This window comes from Salmo salar, chromosome 03 (genome assembly GCF_965601325.2).
Source record: "Salmo salar chromosome 03, fSalSal1, whole genome shotgun sequence".
In the NCBI taxonomy this organism is placed as follows: Eukaryota; Metazoa; Chordata; class Actinopteri; order Salmoniformes; family Salmonidae; genus Salmo; species Salmo salar.
In genome coordinates, this window is record NC_138293.1 from 23,938,645 (window position 1) to 23,957,818 (window position 19,174).

At 41.1% G+C, this 19,174-nt stretch overlaps 2 protein-coding genes across 2 annotated transcripts in view; one reads left to right on the forward strand and one right to left on the reverse strand.

Moving 5' to 3' along the window:
• Positions 1–235: 235 nt before the first annotated feature.
• On the forward strand, positions 236–4,967 carry LOC106599429 (testicular spindle-associated protein SHCBP1L). The gene is made up of 10 exons (XM_014190664.3): positions 236–721; positions 858–1,007; positions 2,213–2,427; positions 2,503–2,589; positions 2,709–2,927; positions 3,076–3,181; positions 3,299–3,452; positions 3,599–3,849; positions 4,017–4,136; positions 4,485–4,967. Exons 1-10 carry the CDS (start codon positions 347–349, stop codon positions 4,740–4,742), a joined length of 1,935 nt encoding a protein of 644 aa, XP_014046139.2. The 5' UTR covers positions 236–346; the 3' UTR covers positions 4,743–4,967.
• Positions 4,968–5,026: 59 nt separating this feature from the next.
• Positions 5,027–19,174, reverse strand: part of dhx9 (DEAH (Asp-Glu-Ala-His) box helicase 9) — a 31,724-nt gene continuing 17,576 nt past the window's right edge. Inside the window, 14 exon segments of the mRNA XM_014190662.3 lie at positions 5,027–5,386; positions 5,388–5,649; positions 5,938–6,138; positions 6,268–6,383; positions 6,571–6,800; positions 10,424–10,551; positions 13,803–13,964; positions 14,126–14,237; positions 14,356–14,516; positions 17,967–18,119; positions 18,234–18,307; positions 18,387–18,481; positions 18,671–18,884; positions 19,000–19,097. Of these exon segments, the coding sequence (XP_014046137.3) occupies positions 5,309–5,386; positions 5,388–5,649; positions 5,938–6,138; positions 6,268–6,383; positions 6,571–6,800; positions 10,424–10,551; positions 13,803–13,964; positions 14,126–14,237; positions 14,356–14,516; positions 17,967–18,119; positions 18,234–18,307; positions 18,387–18,481; positions 18,671–18,884; positions 19,000–19,097 (2,084 nt within the window). The 3' untranslated portion in view covers positions 5,027–5,308.

Genomic DNA, 19,174 nt, shown 5'->3' on the forward strand with positions numbered 1-19,174 from the left:
CCTATCTTTGCAAACCACTACAGATCTGATATACAATATCTCTCAATCATGAAAACAGACGGTCTAGAAGAAAAATTGCAATTGAGTCACTCGGATACTTGGCTTTATCAAATAGTTAGTTTGTGAACAAAACGTATTCTGTTCTCTCCTGACTTGAGCGTTTTGTGATGGCGCATGCTACTTCTGGCTGTTACTAGTACCTCGTGACCGTTTCGCGCTCAATTTTCAAATCTTCAATCTGAACCAACCCAGGCTCGCGGCAAAAGTCGTTGGCTTTAGCAAACGGTAAGCAAGCGAACTAGGTTTATTTTCGAAAAGAATCAATTTTATTAGCAAATCCTATACAATGGCAACTTGTGCCCCTGATCCTTTGTTTCCTCTGGAAGATTTTCATGATGAAACAGCACAGAAAGCAAGCAAGGAACATTTTAAAAAACCTGTCTCAAGTGAGATGGCCCATGAAAAGGCCCAGTCTCATACCAGTACTATTCCGAACAGTGAGGTGCCAAGCTATGATGATGGTTCACCTTCTGACTCTCCTCAAATCGTAAGGAATAAAGTCCCTATGAGAAGGAAACTTCTGGCGCCAAATCCTGACAGCGAAGAGCCATTTGATGCTAAAGAGGCCCAAGTCTTGCCACAAATTTTCATCTCCAACAAGACATACACCTACGATGAACGTGTTGCTCTGTTTTGCGATCATATTATTGGCCAGTGTTCTGTAAGTGGCTAGATCTAGCTAGCTAGTAATAACGTTCGCTTACTTTAGCTACCCAGTTAGCTAATTAATGGACCGACAACCCAACAATGTTCACAGTCAAGTACGCTAACACATGTTTTATTTGCATGTTTAACAGGCAGAAGACGCAGATGAAGCTATAAGTTTCTACATAATCGAAAAACTTGCCAGCAAACGCTCTTGGACTGCAGTGTGGAAAACTTCCCCAGAAGTCCTGTTGGTAAACTGCGATATTGGGGACCTGCCATTCGTGGGTGTGCTTGTCGACGTAAGTTAGATAATTTAATTACGGTTATTGCTATACGGGATCACTGGGACGTTCCACTACCTACCCCATTTAACTTCAACATTAAAAGGGTTAAGGCAAAGATTTTTTTTATAACTAACCAAAGATAGACTACAGCTGGTCGTTTCCAAAGGGAACAAATTAGTTTTAATGGGAAGAACCAAGCACTAGCTAGCGAGATCCTATTGGCGCGTTGTAGCATGTATTTGCATATTTCCGTTAGGGAACGCCTACTCTGAAGTGCGCGTGTGCAGTAACTCAATTCGCCACTGCCTTCCTAAACGCACTTTTTTTTTCTTTGGCAAAGGGTATAATCTGCTAAACGTAGTCCACTCGGTTCGTAACAAATTCAAGTTTGGGTACAGAAAACCGTATTGAGATCAAATGTTTCATCGATGAGAAATGTTGCATAATGTCGGCCAAAATCCATCTCGCTCCCTCTTCTCCCACTGGGCTACCTATCGTCACCATATTTGGTAGTGAGTGGAAACGACAACCGGATGCTTCACATAAGGGTTAGGGTTTAGGCTGTCCCTGATATCACTAACCTTTAATTACTGACATTACTAGCTAGTAGTTTTGTTGTTACATCCAGATACAATTTCAAATATTTAGATACAGGTGGCTCAGCATAGAAATAGAATGAATAGAATGGCAAATGTCTGCCTAGTATTGTGATGAAATCATTTCCATGGTAATGTTGAATGTTAATTCAAATGATAACTGATTAGGCTCATGCAAAGGAATGTATTTTTTGTAATGTCAGTTGAGTTTAATCAAATCACAGCACATATTGATGGCTACACTTTCTGCTTTTACTTCTTGATTTTCTCCTGTTTGTACACTCAACTGCTGCCAGTCCACCCCTATCATTGACTTGAATGGGGACACCTGTTCTATTCATTCCATTTCTATGTGGCTCACATTCGCTAATACTAATGACCTTGCTCGGCAATCATTAGCTTGCTAACGCCACAGGCACAGTTAACATTATTTAGTTGACAGGGGCTACCTCTAACGTTAGCGTTTCAAACAAATACCGGTAGCTAGCTACATCTGTTAACAATGGCTCAAGAAGTTACCACTAAGCACCCAGGTCTAGATCACGGTACCATATCCCCAATTCTGCCATAATGGGGATGCAATGTGTCTGACCATTTTCCTAAACCTGAACTTTGGCTGTCTAGGTCAACTGTACACCATGCGAAGGAAAAAGCCTCCCTCTTCGAGTGTCCGTTTCTGTGGCAGAACCATATTCCTCAAACATTGCCAACTTACCAAGAGAGTTGGTTGAAGATGTGTTGAGGGAACATGACTACTCTGTGCCAATCTTGGATGTCTACCCCATACAAGGGATGGGAGCTGATGTAGACAACATTGCAGAGTATCTGGAACATGCAAGGTGAATAACATTAGGGAACTCCTCTAATACAGTGTAAATCCCAATTGCAGATTTTGTCTTCATGCTTCCTTGCAGGTTTTTCTACGATTTTCTCTGGAGGGACTGGGATGATGAGGAGGAATGTGACGAGTATGCAGGACTCATTGAGAAACGCATACAGCTGTAAGCATACCCTCCGCATTTCAGCAGAGCCAACCAAAAACAAGCCACAAATATTAGATATGGTGTCACTGCTGTGTTGAATGATGTTCACCTGGACTATGCGGTGTATTTGTTTGCAGTTATTTTGACATTCAGGATGGAACCATTCCTGGTCCAATCAGCGAGCGATACCGCAAGACCCTGGAGGAGTACCGAAGCAAACGACTGGACTTGACAAAGTTCCAGACCAAAATCCGTGGGGAGGCCTTACCAGGGGAGGCTGTGGAGTGCTGGAAAAAGTACTACGAAATGTCAATGCTCTGTGGGCTCCTGAAGTTCTGGGAAGACCTGCGACTCAGGTAAGATATGATCTTTGGTCCTAGCTTTTCTCAACATCCAACTACTAATGCTGACATAGTGTAAAACAGCTAGTATTGCTGCTCAGCTAATCTTGTTCTTTTGTCAGCAGTTCTTATGAGCCGTAGTGTTGATTTTAAATGTCTTTAGGAGCCATGGACCCTTCTATCCAAGGATCTACAAACGCAGAAAGGGACAGAGAACATCTGGAAGGATTGTGACACACATTGTTGCCCAGATAATGACAACAGACATGGTTGGTGTGCTGAATCTGCAGTCATGTAATTTTTTTGTCGTGAAAATGATTGTTTTTAACTTGATATATTGCAGCTTATCTCAGTTATTTCAAAACTTTATTTCATTGTGACCCCAGATCAAGAACTTCTCGGCGGACACTCTGATCCAGCAGCATGACAGTCTGTCAGCCGCTCTGGACTCCTGCTTCTCTGGGGACACGGTTGTGGTCTTCCCAGGAGAGTACCACGCAGTTGCACTGGCATCCCTCACAGACGACATCAGCATTAAGGGTAAATACAATCAAACTTTTTTAATATTCATGGCCATAATAAAATATCTGTATATCCGTTAAAGTAAAGCTAACATTGTTAACACCTGACAAATGATACTTAAGCGTTAGTTGACCTTCATGCCTCAATGGTTCTATACTCTGCAGGAGAAGGAGAAAGGAAAGAGGTGCTGTTCTACTCTGACCCATCTTATGACAACTTTGTGGCATCCAAAGCCTCCAAGGTGATGCTCATGAACCTGACATTGGTGCAGCATGGAACCTGTGATGGCATTGTTGTGGTGGAGTCGGGACAGTTGACCCTGGACAACTGCGTGTTGAAGTGTCAAGGCACAGGAGTGTGTGTCCTGACTGGAGCCTCTCTGGTCATGAAGAACTGTGAGATCTCTGGTGCAAAGGTAGAGTTGTCATTTTGAAAGATACAAATCAAATGCTATTTGGTTTATCTGATTGTTGATTTAGTCATGTAATTGTAAATTAAGGGGCCACATGCAAAATAGAACAGAAAGTTCTGAAGACATACTAGAAAATGAGCACAGATTTATTTGACATTGATGACTCTCAGGGTGCAGGGGTGGAGTTGTACCCTGGCAGCGTTGCAGAGCTGCATCGGAATGAAATCCATCACTGCAGCAACCAGCTGGCGAAAGACTCAAAAGGTTCACAGGGTGGAATCAATCTCAAGGTATATACAGTACTTCCAGTTACAGCATTATGGCTGTTCCATGTGAGGGGAAAATATATATATTACACAAATGTACAGGTGGAAGTGCTACTAAATTCCAGTGAGGTGACGTAGTGTGGATTCTGGGGAAGGAATCAATTTAAGCCTTTAAATCAAGGAGGAACCCTAGATTGTCAGCAGCATGATGAATACATCTGTGATATCGTAGTACATGTAATAAGTGTGGCACAGTGAAGCAGAGCCTGAGACCTAATTAAATAGGTGGCTGTAAGCGTCACTGTTATTTTGGTGTCAACTCAAGTAGAAAACCAAGGATAGATAAGTGAAAAACTTGTTTTCTATTCACAGGTTCTCCCTCAGCCCCAGCTGAAGCTGACAGACAATCACATTCATGATAACCACGGGTATGGCGTGACCATTCTTGTTCCTGACAATCTGTATAAAGCGAGTGAGGACCTGGAGCAGACAGCCAGTGGGGACAAGAACGAGACAGATTATCTTTCCAAGGCCCTGCAGAAACTCAGTTTGGAGATCACCACAAACAAACTGGAGTCAAACACCAAGGGTGATATAGGCTTGCTGCGCAAAATGTGGGTGAATTCCTGAGTCTAGGATTGCAGCATAAATGTGTTGTACACAATAGTTAAAACAATTTGAAGTAACCAGACTGACAATATTATTGGACGTAGCTGTTGCTCAGTAACATACGTTACTACTTTAGGTAGATTGATTTGTTTCAAGTGTTAGAATATATTTGTGTTCATATCCATTTCAGAAAGATCCCAGCTTTTGTATGCACTGGCCCTATGAACATTTCAATTAAATGTGTTATTCAAAATGAATTGTGCTCCTTATTGTACCTTTACAGAGGAACTGCTAAGGAAATCTGGCAGTGTTGGAAAAAATGTGTATTTTATTACTTAGTAATGGCAGGAAACATACATGAGTTGTATATCACTGACAAAATTAGGCTCATGACATGAAATACTTCTGGAATTTTCCATTAACCAAACAACAACAAATTACTATTTGTTTTTTGATGCTTAATACCAGGGGGGGGTCACAAAAGGCAAAACTAAAATATCCTTACATAAACCCACTTCTAACATTACAGCCAAAAACAGTCAAACATCATGAATGAACAACATCTAAAAAGCTAACCTTCAAATGCCCTAATATCCCTGGCCCCCTCTGTATTCACCACCCCTGTTCCCCCCTCCATAACCACCACCACCCCTGTTCCCCCCTCCATCCACCACCACCACCCCAGTTCCCCCCTCTATAACCACCCCCACCCCTGTTCCCCCCTCCATAACCACCCCCACCTCTGTAACCTCCACCACCGCCCCTGTATCCGCCGCCACCCTGGTATCCTCCACCGCCTCTGTAACCTCCTCCCCTGTATCCAGAGCCGCCTCCTCCCCTGTATCCAGAGCCGCCACCTCCTCCCTGGTACCCTCCGCCTCCTCCGTCAAACCTGCCCATCTTGGGAGGACGTGGACCATCTCCAAAACTGATAAGGACAAGACATGTAAACCAGCTGTATTTGGTATTCAAAACACAATGCTGTCCTATTACTGTGCACAAATGTTGATAATCTACACAGAATAAACTAATCCATTATTACCACTACATGGCTTCACTACTACAAGTATGTAAGGCATGTCATGTTTGTTGATGTTTAGCAAACTATGGCTGCTAGGGCTCTGGTCAAAAGCAGTGCACTGTGTAGGGAATAGGGTGCCATTTGGGATGCACACTAAATGTCCCCCCCCCCAGAGCTGAGATGTGTTTATCTTACCGTTTATTGTTGACCATGAGGTTAAGCCCAGCTGCGGAGGGCTTGGAGATTTGGCGGATGATGTTGAGCATGCGCTCGTTTGTGGGATCCAGCTGTTTGATGTACTCAGGGTCTTTGGTGACTTCAACAACAAGTGCCTCCATTCCAGCCCTCAAAGCAGCTATGCAGCCAGCCACGTTATGCGGTATCTTCAGTTTGATCCTGTGAATACAAAGTGGTTTTATCAGCTTGATCTCACAACCCCCTTTTTAGTAGTGTAGGTATATAAGGCAGGAAAAAAACATACATTTCTACTATTGCACCACTTTAAAAGATAGTAGCAACACTCACCAATCATCCAGTTCAATGATTTCCCCGTTTGATGTGATTTTCTTGGAGGCAAACAAGATCAGCTGGAGTGGGCTGACTAGTGTCATTCCTTTGGCTGAGATGGCTCGAGTCCGGATCTGGCGGAAAAAAAAAAAAAATACATTTGGTTGCTTGCAGCTTGTACACCAATTTGATGATGATTTTTTTTTATATCTAAACATTGACACTTTTAGCTCACACAACAAGAAAAAAAGGGTATACAACCTATGATACACCAGTATATTCATATTATGTAGTTATTGACCTATAAATTTGAGATCCTACCTTTTCGCTAAAGACGAAGAACGGTGATGGGTAGGTCATGTCCTGGCTGCTGAAGGGGCAGTTGACGGAGCATTTGTGGATGAGGGCATTGCGCCCCTCAGTGGTGAGAATCTTCCTCTTCTCCTTGTGGTAGCACACGTTGGGATAGGAACCGTACGTCAGGAGAGAGATGACCACGTCAAGGTTGTTGTCGGGTCCAACGTTATTGAACATCTGTGTCATCAAGCACTCTAATGAAAAGACCAAAACATTTTAAAACAATTTCAGACGTGATTGTATATTATGCCAACACTGCAATACTATTGGGTTGTTCACATGGAGTGCGTCTCAAATGGCACCCTATTCCAGTGGTGGAAAAAGGACCCAATTGTCATAGAAAATGACTCAAGTAAAAGTCACACAGTAAAATACTACTTGAGTAAAAGTCTAAAAGTAGTTGGTTTTAAATATACTTAAGTATCAAAAGTTAAATGTAATTGCTAAAATACACACTTAAGTATCAAATGTACAGTATAGATAATTTAAAATTCCATATATTAAGCAAACAAGTCGGCACAACTTGGATAGCCAGGGGCACACTCCAACATTGAGACATAATTTACAAACAAAGCATGTGTTTTTATTGAGTCCCCCAGATCAGAGGCAGTAGAGATGACCAGAGTTGTTCTCTTAAGTGCGTGAATTGGGACAGCTTCCTGTCTTACTAAGCATTCAAAATATAACAAGTATTTTTGGGTGTCAGGGAAACAGTATGGAGTAAAAAGTACTGTATTTTCTTAAGGAATGTAGTGGAGTAAAAGTATTCAAAAATATAAATGGTAAAGTACAGATACCCCAAAAAAAACACTTAACCTGTCTGGGCTAGGGGGCAGTATTTTCACGGCCAGATAAAAAAACGTACCCGGTTTAAACTGGTTACTACTCTTGCCCAGAAACGAGAATATGCATATTTTTAGTAGATTTGGATAGAAAACACTCTGACGTTTATACAACTGTTTGAATGATGTCTGTGAGTATAACAGAACTCATATGGCAGGCAAAAACCTGAGAAGATTCCAAGCAGGAAGTGGCCTGTCTGACAATTTGTAGTCCTTCTGTTGCATCTCTATCGAAATTACAGTATCTGTGCTGTTACGTGACACTTTCTAAGGCTTCCATTGGCTCTCTAAAGCCTTCAGAAACCGGATTGACGCGTCTACTGTCTCTAGGCAAATAACAGCAGCAGAGTTTGTCAGTGGACTGCCTGGTGACAGAGAGACTGGAGATGCGCATTCACGAGACCTCGCCATTTTTTTCTTTCCCTCTTTGAATGAATACAACGTTGTCTGGTTGGAATATTATAACTATTTTACGAGAAAAATAGCATAAAAATGGATTTTAAACAGCGCTTGACATGCTTCTAAGTACGGTAAAGGAACATTTTGAATTTTTTTGTTGCGCTCGCGCGTTACCCTTTGGCTAGTGACCTGAACGCACAAACAAAACGGAGGTATTTGGATATAACTATGGATTATTTGGAACCAAAACAACATTTGTTGTTGAAGTAGAAGTCCTGGGAGTGCATTCTGATGAACAGGAAAGGTAATCCAATTTTTCTAATAGTAATTCTGAGTTTAGTGAAACCGAAGTTGGCGGGTGTCTGAATAGCTATGGCCGAGCTATGTACTCAGAATATTGCAAAAATGTGCTTTCGCCGAAAAGCTATTTTAAAATCTGACATAGCGATTGCGTAAAGGAGTTCTGTATCTATAAATCTTTAAATAATTATGTATTTTGTCAACGTTTTTGATGAGTAATTTAGTAAATTCACCAGAAGTTTTCGGTGGGTATGCTAGTTCTGAACATCACATGCTAATGTAAAAAGCTGTTTTTTGATATATGAACTTGATTGAACAAAACATGCATGTATTGTATAACATAATGTCCTAGGAGTGTCATCTGATGAAGATCAAAGGTTAGTGCTGCATTTAGCTGTGGTTTTGGTTTTTGTGACATATATGCTTGCTTTGAAAATGGCTGTGTGATTATTTTTGGCTATGTACTCTCCTAACATAATCTAATGCTTTGCTTTCGCTGTAAAGCCTTTTTGAAATCGGACAATATGGTTAGATTAACCTGTTATGGCTAGGGGGCAGTATTTTCACGGCTGGATAAAAAACATACCCGATTTAATCTGGTTACCACTCCTACCCAGTAACTAGAATATGCATATACTTATTACATATGGATAGAAAACACTCCAAAGTTTCTAAAACTGTTTGAATGGTGTCTGTGAGTATAATAGAACTCATTTGGCAGGCAAAAACCTGACAAGGTTTCAGGCAGGAAGTGGCCTGTCTGACAAGGTGTCGTTCTTCTTGTCTCTGTTTATTGAAGAGTGAGGATCTTAGCTGTCCCGTGACACTTCCTACGGCTGCCATAGGGTCTCAGAAGGCGGTAAAAAGCTGAATCGTGGCTTTGCAGGCTCTGGCTGAAACAAAGTAGCGCGTTTGGGTAGTGGCTGGTTACAGTACTGTGAGGCTCAGGCTCGTGCCCGCGTCGACCGAAAGCTTTGTTTACTTTCCTCAGTTTAGCTAAAAGGAGATTCCTGGTCGGAATATTATCGCTTTTTTACGAGAAAAATTGCATAAAAATGGATTTTAAACAGCGGTTGACATGCTTCGAAGTACGGTAATGGAATATTTAGATTTTTTTTGTCACGAATTGCGCCATGCGCGCGACCCTGATTTACCATTTCAGATAGTGTCTGGGACGCACAAACAAAACGCCGCTATTCGGATATAACGATGGATTATTTTGGACCAAACCAACATTTGTTATTGAAGTAGCAGTCCTGGGAGTGCATTCTGACGAAGACAACAAAAGGTAATGAAACTTTTATAATAGTAAAGCTGATATTGGTGAGTGCTAAACTTGCCGGGTGTCTAAATAGCTAGCCCGTGATGCCTGGGCTATGTACTTAGAATATTGCAAAATGTGCTTTCACCAAAAAGCTATTTTAAAATCGGACATATCGAGTGCATAGAGGAGGTCTGTATCTATAATTCTTAAAATAATTGTTATGCTTTTTGTGAACGTTTATCGTGAGTAATTTAGTAAAATGTTAGCGAATTCCCCGGAAGTTTGCTAGTTCTGAACGTCACATGCTAATGTAAAAAGCTGGTTTTTGATATAAATATGAACTTGATTGAACAAAACATGCATGTATTGTATAACATAATGTCCTAGGGTTGTCATCAGATGAGGATCATCAAAGGTTAGTGTTGCATTTAGCTGTCTTCTAGGTTTTTGTGACATTATATGCTAGCTTGAAAAATTGGTGTCTGATTATTTCTGGCTTGGTACTCTGCTGACATAATCTAATGTTTTGCTTTCGTTGTAAAGCCTTTTTGAAATCGGACAGTGTGGTTAGATAAAGGAGAGTCTTATCTTTAAAATGCTGTGAAATAGTCATATGTTTGAAAAATTGAAGTTTTTGTATTTTAGAGGAGTTTGTATTTCGCGCCACGCCCATCATTAGATAATGGAGCAGGTGTTCCGCTAGCGGAACGTCTAGATGTAAGAGGTTAACTAGAGTCTTATCTTTCAAATGGTGTAAAATAGTCATATGTTTGAGAAATTGAAGTTATAGCATTTGAGGTATTTGTATTTCGCGCCACGCGATTCCACTGGCTGTTGAATAGAGTGGGACGCTAACATCCCACCTAGCCCATAGAGGTTAAGTAGTACTTTAAAGTATTTTTACTTAAGTACTTTACACCACTGCCCTATTCCCAATAATGTGCACTACCTTTGACCAGGTAGTGCACTATAGGGAAAATGGTGTCATATGAGACGCAGTAAAAACAATTACCCTCAGGGAAGCCAGAGTTGATGAGGATCTCCTTCAGCTGCACTTTGGCCTCCCAGGTCATCCTCAGTGTGGACATGTTGAGCCTCTTGTGTTCACAGAATCTGGACTCTGCATCCTCACCTCCCATTCTACAATAAAAAAAGACAAGTTAACAAGCTGTCATAACCTTCATTTGCCAGGTAGTGAGAAGGAACAGGATTGTATTCCCAAACAAAAATGGGTCATTCAGTTGACACCTCTTCCTACTGCAATGAATGGCATTACGGTGTTCTGTCTGCAATCGTATCAGCCACAATTATCAGTTGCATCTGTTTAATTGTAATCCATGAGAGGGGATTGTTTGTTTTTAATTATTATATATTTTTTTGTAACCTTCATTTAACTAGACAAGTCAGTTAACCTGTTAGGGCTAGGGGGCAGCATTTGCACGTCTGGATAAAAAAAATGTACCCGATTTAATCTGGTTACTAATCCTACCCAGTAACTAGAATATGCATATACTTATTATATATGGATAGAAAACACTCTAAAGTTTCTAAAACTGTTTGAATGGTGTCTGTGAGTATAACAGAACTCATTTGGCAGGCAAAACCCTGAGACATTTTCTGACAGGAAGTGGATACCTGATGTGTTGTATTGACTTTAAACCTATCCCATTGAAAAACACAGGGGCTGAGGAATATTTTGGCACTTCCTATTGCTTCCACTAGATGTCACCAGCCTTTACAAAGTGTTTTGAGTCTTCTGGAGGGAGATCTGACCGAACAAGAGCCATGGAACGATGATGTCCCATTAGACACCTGGCGCTCGAGTTCATGTTGGGTACCCTCGTTCCAATACGTTATAAAAGAGTATGCATTCGTCCACCTTGAATATTATTCATGTTCTGGTTAAAAAAGGCCCTAATGATTTATGCTATACAACGTTTGACATGTTTGAACGAACGTAAATATATTTTTCCCCCTCGTTCATGACGAGAAGTCCCGCTGGCTTAGATCATGTGCGAACAAGACGGAGATTTTTGGACATAAATGATGAGCTTTTTTGAACAAAACTACATTCGTTATGGACCTGTGATACCTGGAAGTGACATCTGATGAAGAGAATCAAAGGTAATGGATTATTTACATAGTATTTTCGATTTTAGATCTCCCCAACATGACGTCTGGTCTGTATCGCAACGCGTATTTTTCTGGGCGCAGTGCTCAGATTATTGCAAAGTGTGATTTCCCAGTAAGGTTATTTTTAAATCTGGCAAGTTGATTGCGTTCAAGAGATGTAAATCTATAATTCTTTAAATGACAATATAATATTTTACCAATGTTTTCTAATTTTAATTATTTAATTTGTGACGCTGACTTGACTGCCGGTTATTGGAGGGAAACGATTTCCTCAACATCAATGCCATAGTAAAACGCTGTTTTTGGATATAAATATGAACTTGATAGAACTAAAAATGCATGCATTGTCTAACATAATGTCCTAGGAGTGTCATCTGATGGAGATTGTAAAAGGTTAGTGCATCATTTTAGCTGGTTTTATGGTTTTGGTGACCCTGTCTTTGAATTGACAAAACATTACACACAACTCTTGTAAATGTACTGTCCTAACATACTCTAAATTTATGCTTTCGCCGTAAAACCTTTTTGAAATCGTAAAACGTGGTTAGATTAAGGAGATGTTTATCTTTCAAAGGGTGTAAAATAGTTGTATGTTTGAAAAATTTGAATTTTGACATTTATTTGGATTCAAATTTGCCGCTCTTGAAATGCACCTGCTGTTGATGGAGTGCACCACGGGTGGCACGCTAGCGTCCCACCTAGCCCATAGAGGTTAACCTCTCTTGGGTAGGGGGCAGTATTTTGACGTCCGGATGAAAAGCGTGCCCATGGTAAACTGCCTGCTACTTAGGCCCAGAAGGTAGGATATGCATATTATTAGTAGATTTGGATAGAAAACACTCGGACGTTTATACAACTGTTTGAATTATGTCTGTGAGTATAACAGAACTCATATGGCAGGCAAAAACCTGAGAAAAAATCCAACCAGGAAGTGTGGAAATCTGGAAAGTGATTGCCTATCTAATACAGTGTCTGTGGGGTCATTTTGCACTTCCTAAGGCTTCCACTAGATGTCAACAGTCTTTAGAACGTTGTTTCATGCTTCTACTGTGAATGGGGAGAGAATAAGAGCATATGGAGTCAGATGACTGAGAAAATGACATGAGCTCAATCGTGTGCGCTCACGAGTCAGGTGTGTTCCTTTTCATTTCTGAAGACAAAGGAATCGTCCGGTTGGAATATTATGGAAGATTTACGATAAAAACATCCTAAAGATTGATTCTATACATTGTTTGACATGTTTCTACGAACTGCAATATAACTTTTTTGACTTTTCGTCTGAACTTACTGCGCGAGCACAGTGAATTTGGATTACTCGACTGAACGCGCGAACAAAATGGAGGTATTTGGACATAAAGATAAACTTTATCGAACAAAACAAACATTTATTCTGGAACTGGGATTCCTGGGAGTGCATTCCGATGAAGATCATCAAGATCATCGCTGTACTCAGATTATTGCAAAGTTTGCTTTCGCCGTAAAGCTTTTTTGAAATCTGACACAGCGGTTGCATTAAGGAGAAGTGTATCTATAATTCTTTGAATAACAGTTGTATATTTTATCAACGTTTATGATGAGTATTTCTGTAAATTGATGTGCTCATTCACCGGAAGTTTTGGGAGGCAAAACATTTCTGAACATTACACGACAATGTAAAATGTGTTTTTTGGATATAAATATGAACTTTATCGAGCAAAACATACATGTATTGTGTAACATGAAGTCCTATGAATGCCATCTGATGAAGATCAATGGTTAGTGATTCATTTTAGCTGTATTTCTGTTTTTTATGACGCCTCTCCTTGCTTGGAAAATGGCTGTTCGGTTTTTCTTGTCTAGGTGCTGTCCTTACATAATCTAATGCTATGCTTTCGCCGTAAAGCCTTTTTGAAATCGGACACTGTGGTTGGATTAACGAGAAGTTTATCTTGTGTAATACTTGTATGTGTGAGAAATTTGAATTATAAGATTTTTGTTGTTTTGAATTTGGCACCCTGCTATTTCACTGGCTGTTGAATAGTGTGTCCCGCAGCGTGCCACATACCCCAGAGAGATTAAGAACAAATTCTTATTTTCAATGACAGCCTAGGAACAGTGGGTTAACTGCCTTGTTCAGGGGCAGAACGACAGATTTTTACCTTGTCTGCTCGGGGATTCGATCTCGCAACCTTTCGGTTACTGGCCCAACGCTCTAACCACCAGGCTACCTGCCGCCCCTAGATGTACATGTTGCATGTTTCTATGAAGCCTGGACTCACCTCACATCGTCCCAAGCCTGGAAGACTGACAGAAGGGCCACGTGGTCTGAGAAGCGGGTGCCAGCAAAGTTGCGGTGCACATAGCCCAAGCGCTTGCCATCATTGATGAAGGGCTCTGGGAAGCAGGAGGCTGCTGAGATCGTGCACACCGCATCTCCAACACTAGGAAGCAGAGCAAAGAAAGCACCAACTATTTAAATGATTTCTAGTTGGAAATATGAAACTGTGTATAGAGATGAGTCAATATGGAACAGTATCTTAAGGATAGTAATTTAGGGAAGGATTTTACAAAATGCATGCATGATTTCCGATGCAGCACTCACTTGAAAATGCAGCCCATAATCATCATCTTCCCCAGACGCGGCTCGATTGGAAGCTTTGCAAGGATCCGACCAAGCGGGGTCAACTCATCGTTTGTGTCCAAAGCATCCAGTTCTAGTGAAATATATCAAGGAATTATAAATGCCAACCCTATTCAAGGTGGTTGGTAATGTTTACTAGAACACTAGAGGACAAAACAAATCTGTTAAGGTTAAAGCTAAAAACGACTAACCTCTCAGTGTGTGTTCTGCCTCTATAACCGCGTCCAGGGGAGGGGGTTCGATGGCCTTGGAAAGGAAATGGCCAATGGCTCCTAGTCTCAGCAGCTTGATGCTCAGGGCTACCTCGTGGAGAGGAGTACGGAATATCTCAGGGGTCATATGGGTCTCCAGTCTGGGATGAAGAAAAGGGTAGAAACAGAAGCACACATTCATCACTTGTGTAATTCAATATCAAACTCAGTTTTGACATAAAAGGGTAAGAGTGAAAAAACAGAGTTTATATTCATATAGCATCTCAGAGTAGTAGTGCTGATCTAAGACCAGTTTTGCCTTTTGTATCATAATTCATAAAATTACACGGACCTGATCCGAGATCAGCACTCAGCTTTTTGAATATGGGTACAGACGTTTGCCACCTCTTCAACGCTAATGAGGGTTGAGGTCAGGGCACAGTTGCATAAAACATCTTAAGTTAATTTTCCCCTTAAATTAAGTGAAAAAGTTAAAGCTAGAATACTAATTGAAACAAACCATCACACCGCCTGTGTTTTGGTAAAAAGCTGAGGGATAGGCCTGGAGAAATGTAAACACACTCAAATTCATGGACAGAGCTATGGATGCATGTACTGACCATACATGATATGAACATAGTTTTAACCATATTTTGAGGCTATACAGTTTGGGTGACCACATGTCCCGAATTGTGCAGTAGAGTACCACATTCTGGCCCATTGTCCTGCAACCAAACAATTATGTCCTGCATTTTATAAAAAATTCAAACATGAGTAATTTAGAAACAAAAGGTACGTATGTGCCGTACTTAAGTCAGACATTCCGAGCTGTTTCTTGCAGTCCTGTTGTGCTTATGTAAAGACACAGTTCCTTCGGAAAGTATTCAGACCCCTTGACTTTTTCCAGATTGTTACGTTTCAGCCTTATTCTAAAATTGATTAAATAAAAACATTTCCTCAGCAATCTACTCACAATACCCCATGATGACAAAGCGAAAACATGTTCTTAGATATTGTTGCTAATAATTCTTTAACATTTTTTTAATGAAATACCTTTTTACATAAGCATTCAGACCCTTTGCTATGAGACTCAAAATTGAGCTCTGGTGCATCCTGTTTCCATTGATCATCCTTGAGATGTTTCTACAACTTGATTGGTGTCCACCTGTGGTAAATTCAATTGATTGGCCATGATTTGGAAAGGCACACACATGTCTAAGGTCCCACAATTGACAATGCATGTCAGATAAAAACCAAGCCATGAGGTCGAAGGAATTGTCCGTAGATCTCCGAGACAGGATTGTGTTGAGGCATAGATCTGGAAAAGGGTAAAAAAAAAAATGTCTGCAGTTTTGATGGTCCAAGAACACAGTGGCCTCCATCATTCCCAAATGAAAAAAGTTTAGAACCACCAAGACTCTTCCTACAGCTGGCCGCCCGGCCAAACTGAGCAATCGGGGGAGAAGGGCCTTGGTCAGGGAGGTGAACAAGATTCTCTGGTCTGATGAAACCAAGATTGAACTCTGGCCAGAATGCCAAGCGTCATGTCTAGTGGAAACCTGGCACCATCCCTATGGTGAAGCATGGTGGTGGCAGCATCATGCTGTGGGGATGTTTTTCAGCGGCAGGGCCTGGGAGACTAGTCAGGAACGAGGGAAAGATGAACAGAGCAAAGTACAGAGATCTTTGACGAAAACCTGCACCAGAGCGCTCAGGACCTCCGACTGGGACGAAGGTTCACCTTCCAACAGGACAATGACCCTAAGCACAGAGCCAAGACAATGCAGGAGTGGCTTCGGGACAAGTGTCTGAATGTCCTTGAGTGGCCCAGCCAGAGCCCGGACTTGAACCCGATCAAACATCTCTGGAGAGACCTGAAAATAGCTGTGCGGCGTCGCTCCCTATCCAACCTGACAGAGCTTGAGAGGATCTGCTGAGAAGAATGAGAGAGAACTCCTCAAATACAGGTGTGCCAAGCTTGTAGCTTCATAACCAAGAAGACTCAAGCAAACACACATAGAAATGTGAGTTATAGATTTGTCATTCTCATTAAAAGCAAGTCTAAGAAGCGGTAGATATGTTCCATGTGAAATATTTCGATGTTTCCCGTTCTTAAAACTTCTTGGTGAAAGGGGGCAGTATTCGGAAATTCAGATGAATAACGTGCCCAAATTAAACTGCCTGCTACTCGGGCCCAGAAGGTAGGATATGCATATTATTAGTAGATTTGAATAGAAAACACTGAGTTTCTAAAACTGTTTGAATGATGTCTGTGAGTATAACAGAACTCATATGGCAGGCAAAAACCTGAGAAGAAATCCAACCAGGAAGCGGTTTGTAGTTTTTCAATTGATTGCCTAGCCAAACTACAGTGTCTGTGGGGTCATTTTGCACTTCCTAAGGCTTCCACTAGATGTCAACAGTCTTTAGAACCTGGTTTCATGCTTCTACTGTTACTGGGGAGAGAATAAGAGCTGTCTCAAGCCTGAGACCAACGAGTTGTTTACTGCGCAGGCACGCCGTTCCTTCTTTTTCCTCTGTAATGAATACGCTATTGTCCGGTTGGAATATTATCGAAGATTTATGTTAAAAAGACCTTAAGGATTGATTGTAAACATTGTTTGACATGTTTCTACGAACGGTAATGGAACATTTTGACTTTGTCTCTGGTTAGCGCTTGCGCATTTTGCCTTTGGATAGTGATCTGAACATGCGACCAAAAGGAGGTATTTGGACATAAATATGGAGTTTATCGAACAAAACAAACATTGTGGAAGTGGGAGTCCTGGGAGTGCATTCCGACAAAGATCAGCAAAGGTAATTGAAGATTTATAATACTATTTCTGAGTTTTGTTGACTCCAGAACTTGGCGGGTAACTGTATAGCTTGCTTTGATGGCTGAGCTCTGTACTCAGAATATTGAACAATGTGCTTTCGCCGTAAAGCTATTTTGAAATCTGACACAGCGGTTGCATTAAGGAGAAGTGTATCTATAATTCTTTCAATAACTGTTGTAAATCTTAGCAACGTTAATGATGAGTATTTTTGTAAATTGATGTGCTCATTCACCGGAAGTTTTGGAGGCAATACATTTTCTGAACATCACGCGCCAATGTAAAATGGGGTTTATGGATATAAATATGAACTTTATCGAACAAAACATACATGTATTGTGTAACATTGAGTCCTGGGAGTGTCATCTGATGAAGATCATCAAAGGTTAGTGATTCATTTTAGCTGTATTTCTGGTTTTTGTGACGCCTCTCCTTGCTTGGAAAATGGCTGTGTGGTTTTTCTTGTTTAGGCGCTGTCCTAACATAATCTAATGTTATGCTTTCACCGTAAAGCCTTTTTGAAATCGGACAATGTGGTTGGATTAAGGCTTGTTCTTGCGTCTTTTACTTTTGGCTTTGTACACCAGCTGAAAATACAATAATTTTGGTTATAGAAAATATATTTCACAGCAGTTTTAGAGAATGATTCTCTACACTTGTTTTGTCACTGACTGAAATTAGGCTAAATATTAGAATTTTAGCAACCAGGAAATGGCAGAGCGATTTCTGCATATTGCACCTTTAAGATGTTTTATGCAACGGGGCCCAGAGACTTACTTGTCGAAGCGTGCTCTGCTACACAGATGGAAGCAGAAGCCAGCCCGGACGCGGCCGGCGCGACCCTTCCTCTGCTCCAGGTTGGTCTTGGAGCCCCAGACCGTGGCGTAGTTGGTCATGTTGTTGTGAGACGTGAACAGTTTCACTTTCTGCCTTAGAGAAAACACAAAATAATTGGTGGTCATTAGTAGCTACACTCCCATGCAATGATAATTAATGTAACTAAGACATAATTTAAAAGTACAGCATATCAAGTGAGAAACTTACTTGCAAGAGTCGATGACATATACTACATCATTGATGGTAATACTGGTCTCTGCAATGTTTGTTGATAAGATCACCTGAAAAGGATAAAATATAAATAACAACAGATAAATCATTATAAACCTTTACAGGAAAAACCCTAAGACCCTGACTGACCTTGGTGATGTTTTCAGGTACAGGCTCAAATACCCTCCTCTGCTCCTCTCTGGGGATCTGAGAGTGGAGAGGCAGAATCAGGTACCGTTGACTCCCTGGGTGAAACAAAATTAAAAAGTAAATTTACTGGTGTCATTACAATTACAATCAACAGCATTTCTATGGCAGAAACTTGGGTGATTTGCGACTAAAATGAAAACAATGCATTTGTTGACATCAATCCAAATACTTTGACCAACAGTTTTTCTATGGGAGAACCAGTGATTAGTATTGAGACCACACACCAAAGTGTGGGTTCATCTCCAGGTGTTTCTGCATGGAGTAGATGAGGTTCCAGCCGGGCAGGAAGACAAGCACGGCCCCGGCCACCTGGAGGGTCTCGATGTACTTCAGCAGGGCCTCCACCAGCTCAAAGGGAGTCTCCTTCTCATTCATCTGGGCCATGGAGCGCTTAGTCTCTGGGGTGTACTCTGGCCCACATATCACATTACAGTTGGCCTGTGACAAACAAGAGGAAGAAACATACACATAGAACACACTTCCGAAAAACAACAAACAGTGGTCAAATGAAATGGTTCTCTGTGCTTATGACCGACAAAGTACTATCCCATACCTCTTCATCTCCTCCTTCCTCATCCTTGTCCTTCCTCTTTCTATCACTCGGAGGTGGAATGAAATGCGTCATCTGAATGCAATCTTCCAAAAAGTACTCTGAAAAAGATACAACACTTCATAGCTATCCATTACAAGCCCATAAAATGGACAATATGAAGGTTAGATGATTTAAG

Coding starts and splice junctions, on each gene's coding strand:
- LOC106599429 (XM_014190664.3), top strand. CDS start 347: ATGGCAACTTGTGCCCCTGATCCTTTGTTTCCTCTGGAAGATTTTCAT. Junction 1,008..2,212: donor TCGTGGGTGTGCTTGTCGAC/GTAAGTTAGATA, acceptor TTGGCTGTCTAG/GTCAACTGTACACCATGCGA. Junction 3,850..4,016: donor GTGAGATCTCTGGTGCAAAG/GTAGAGTTGTCA, acceptor GATGACTCTCAG/GGTGCAGGGGTGGAGTTGTA.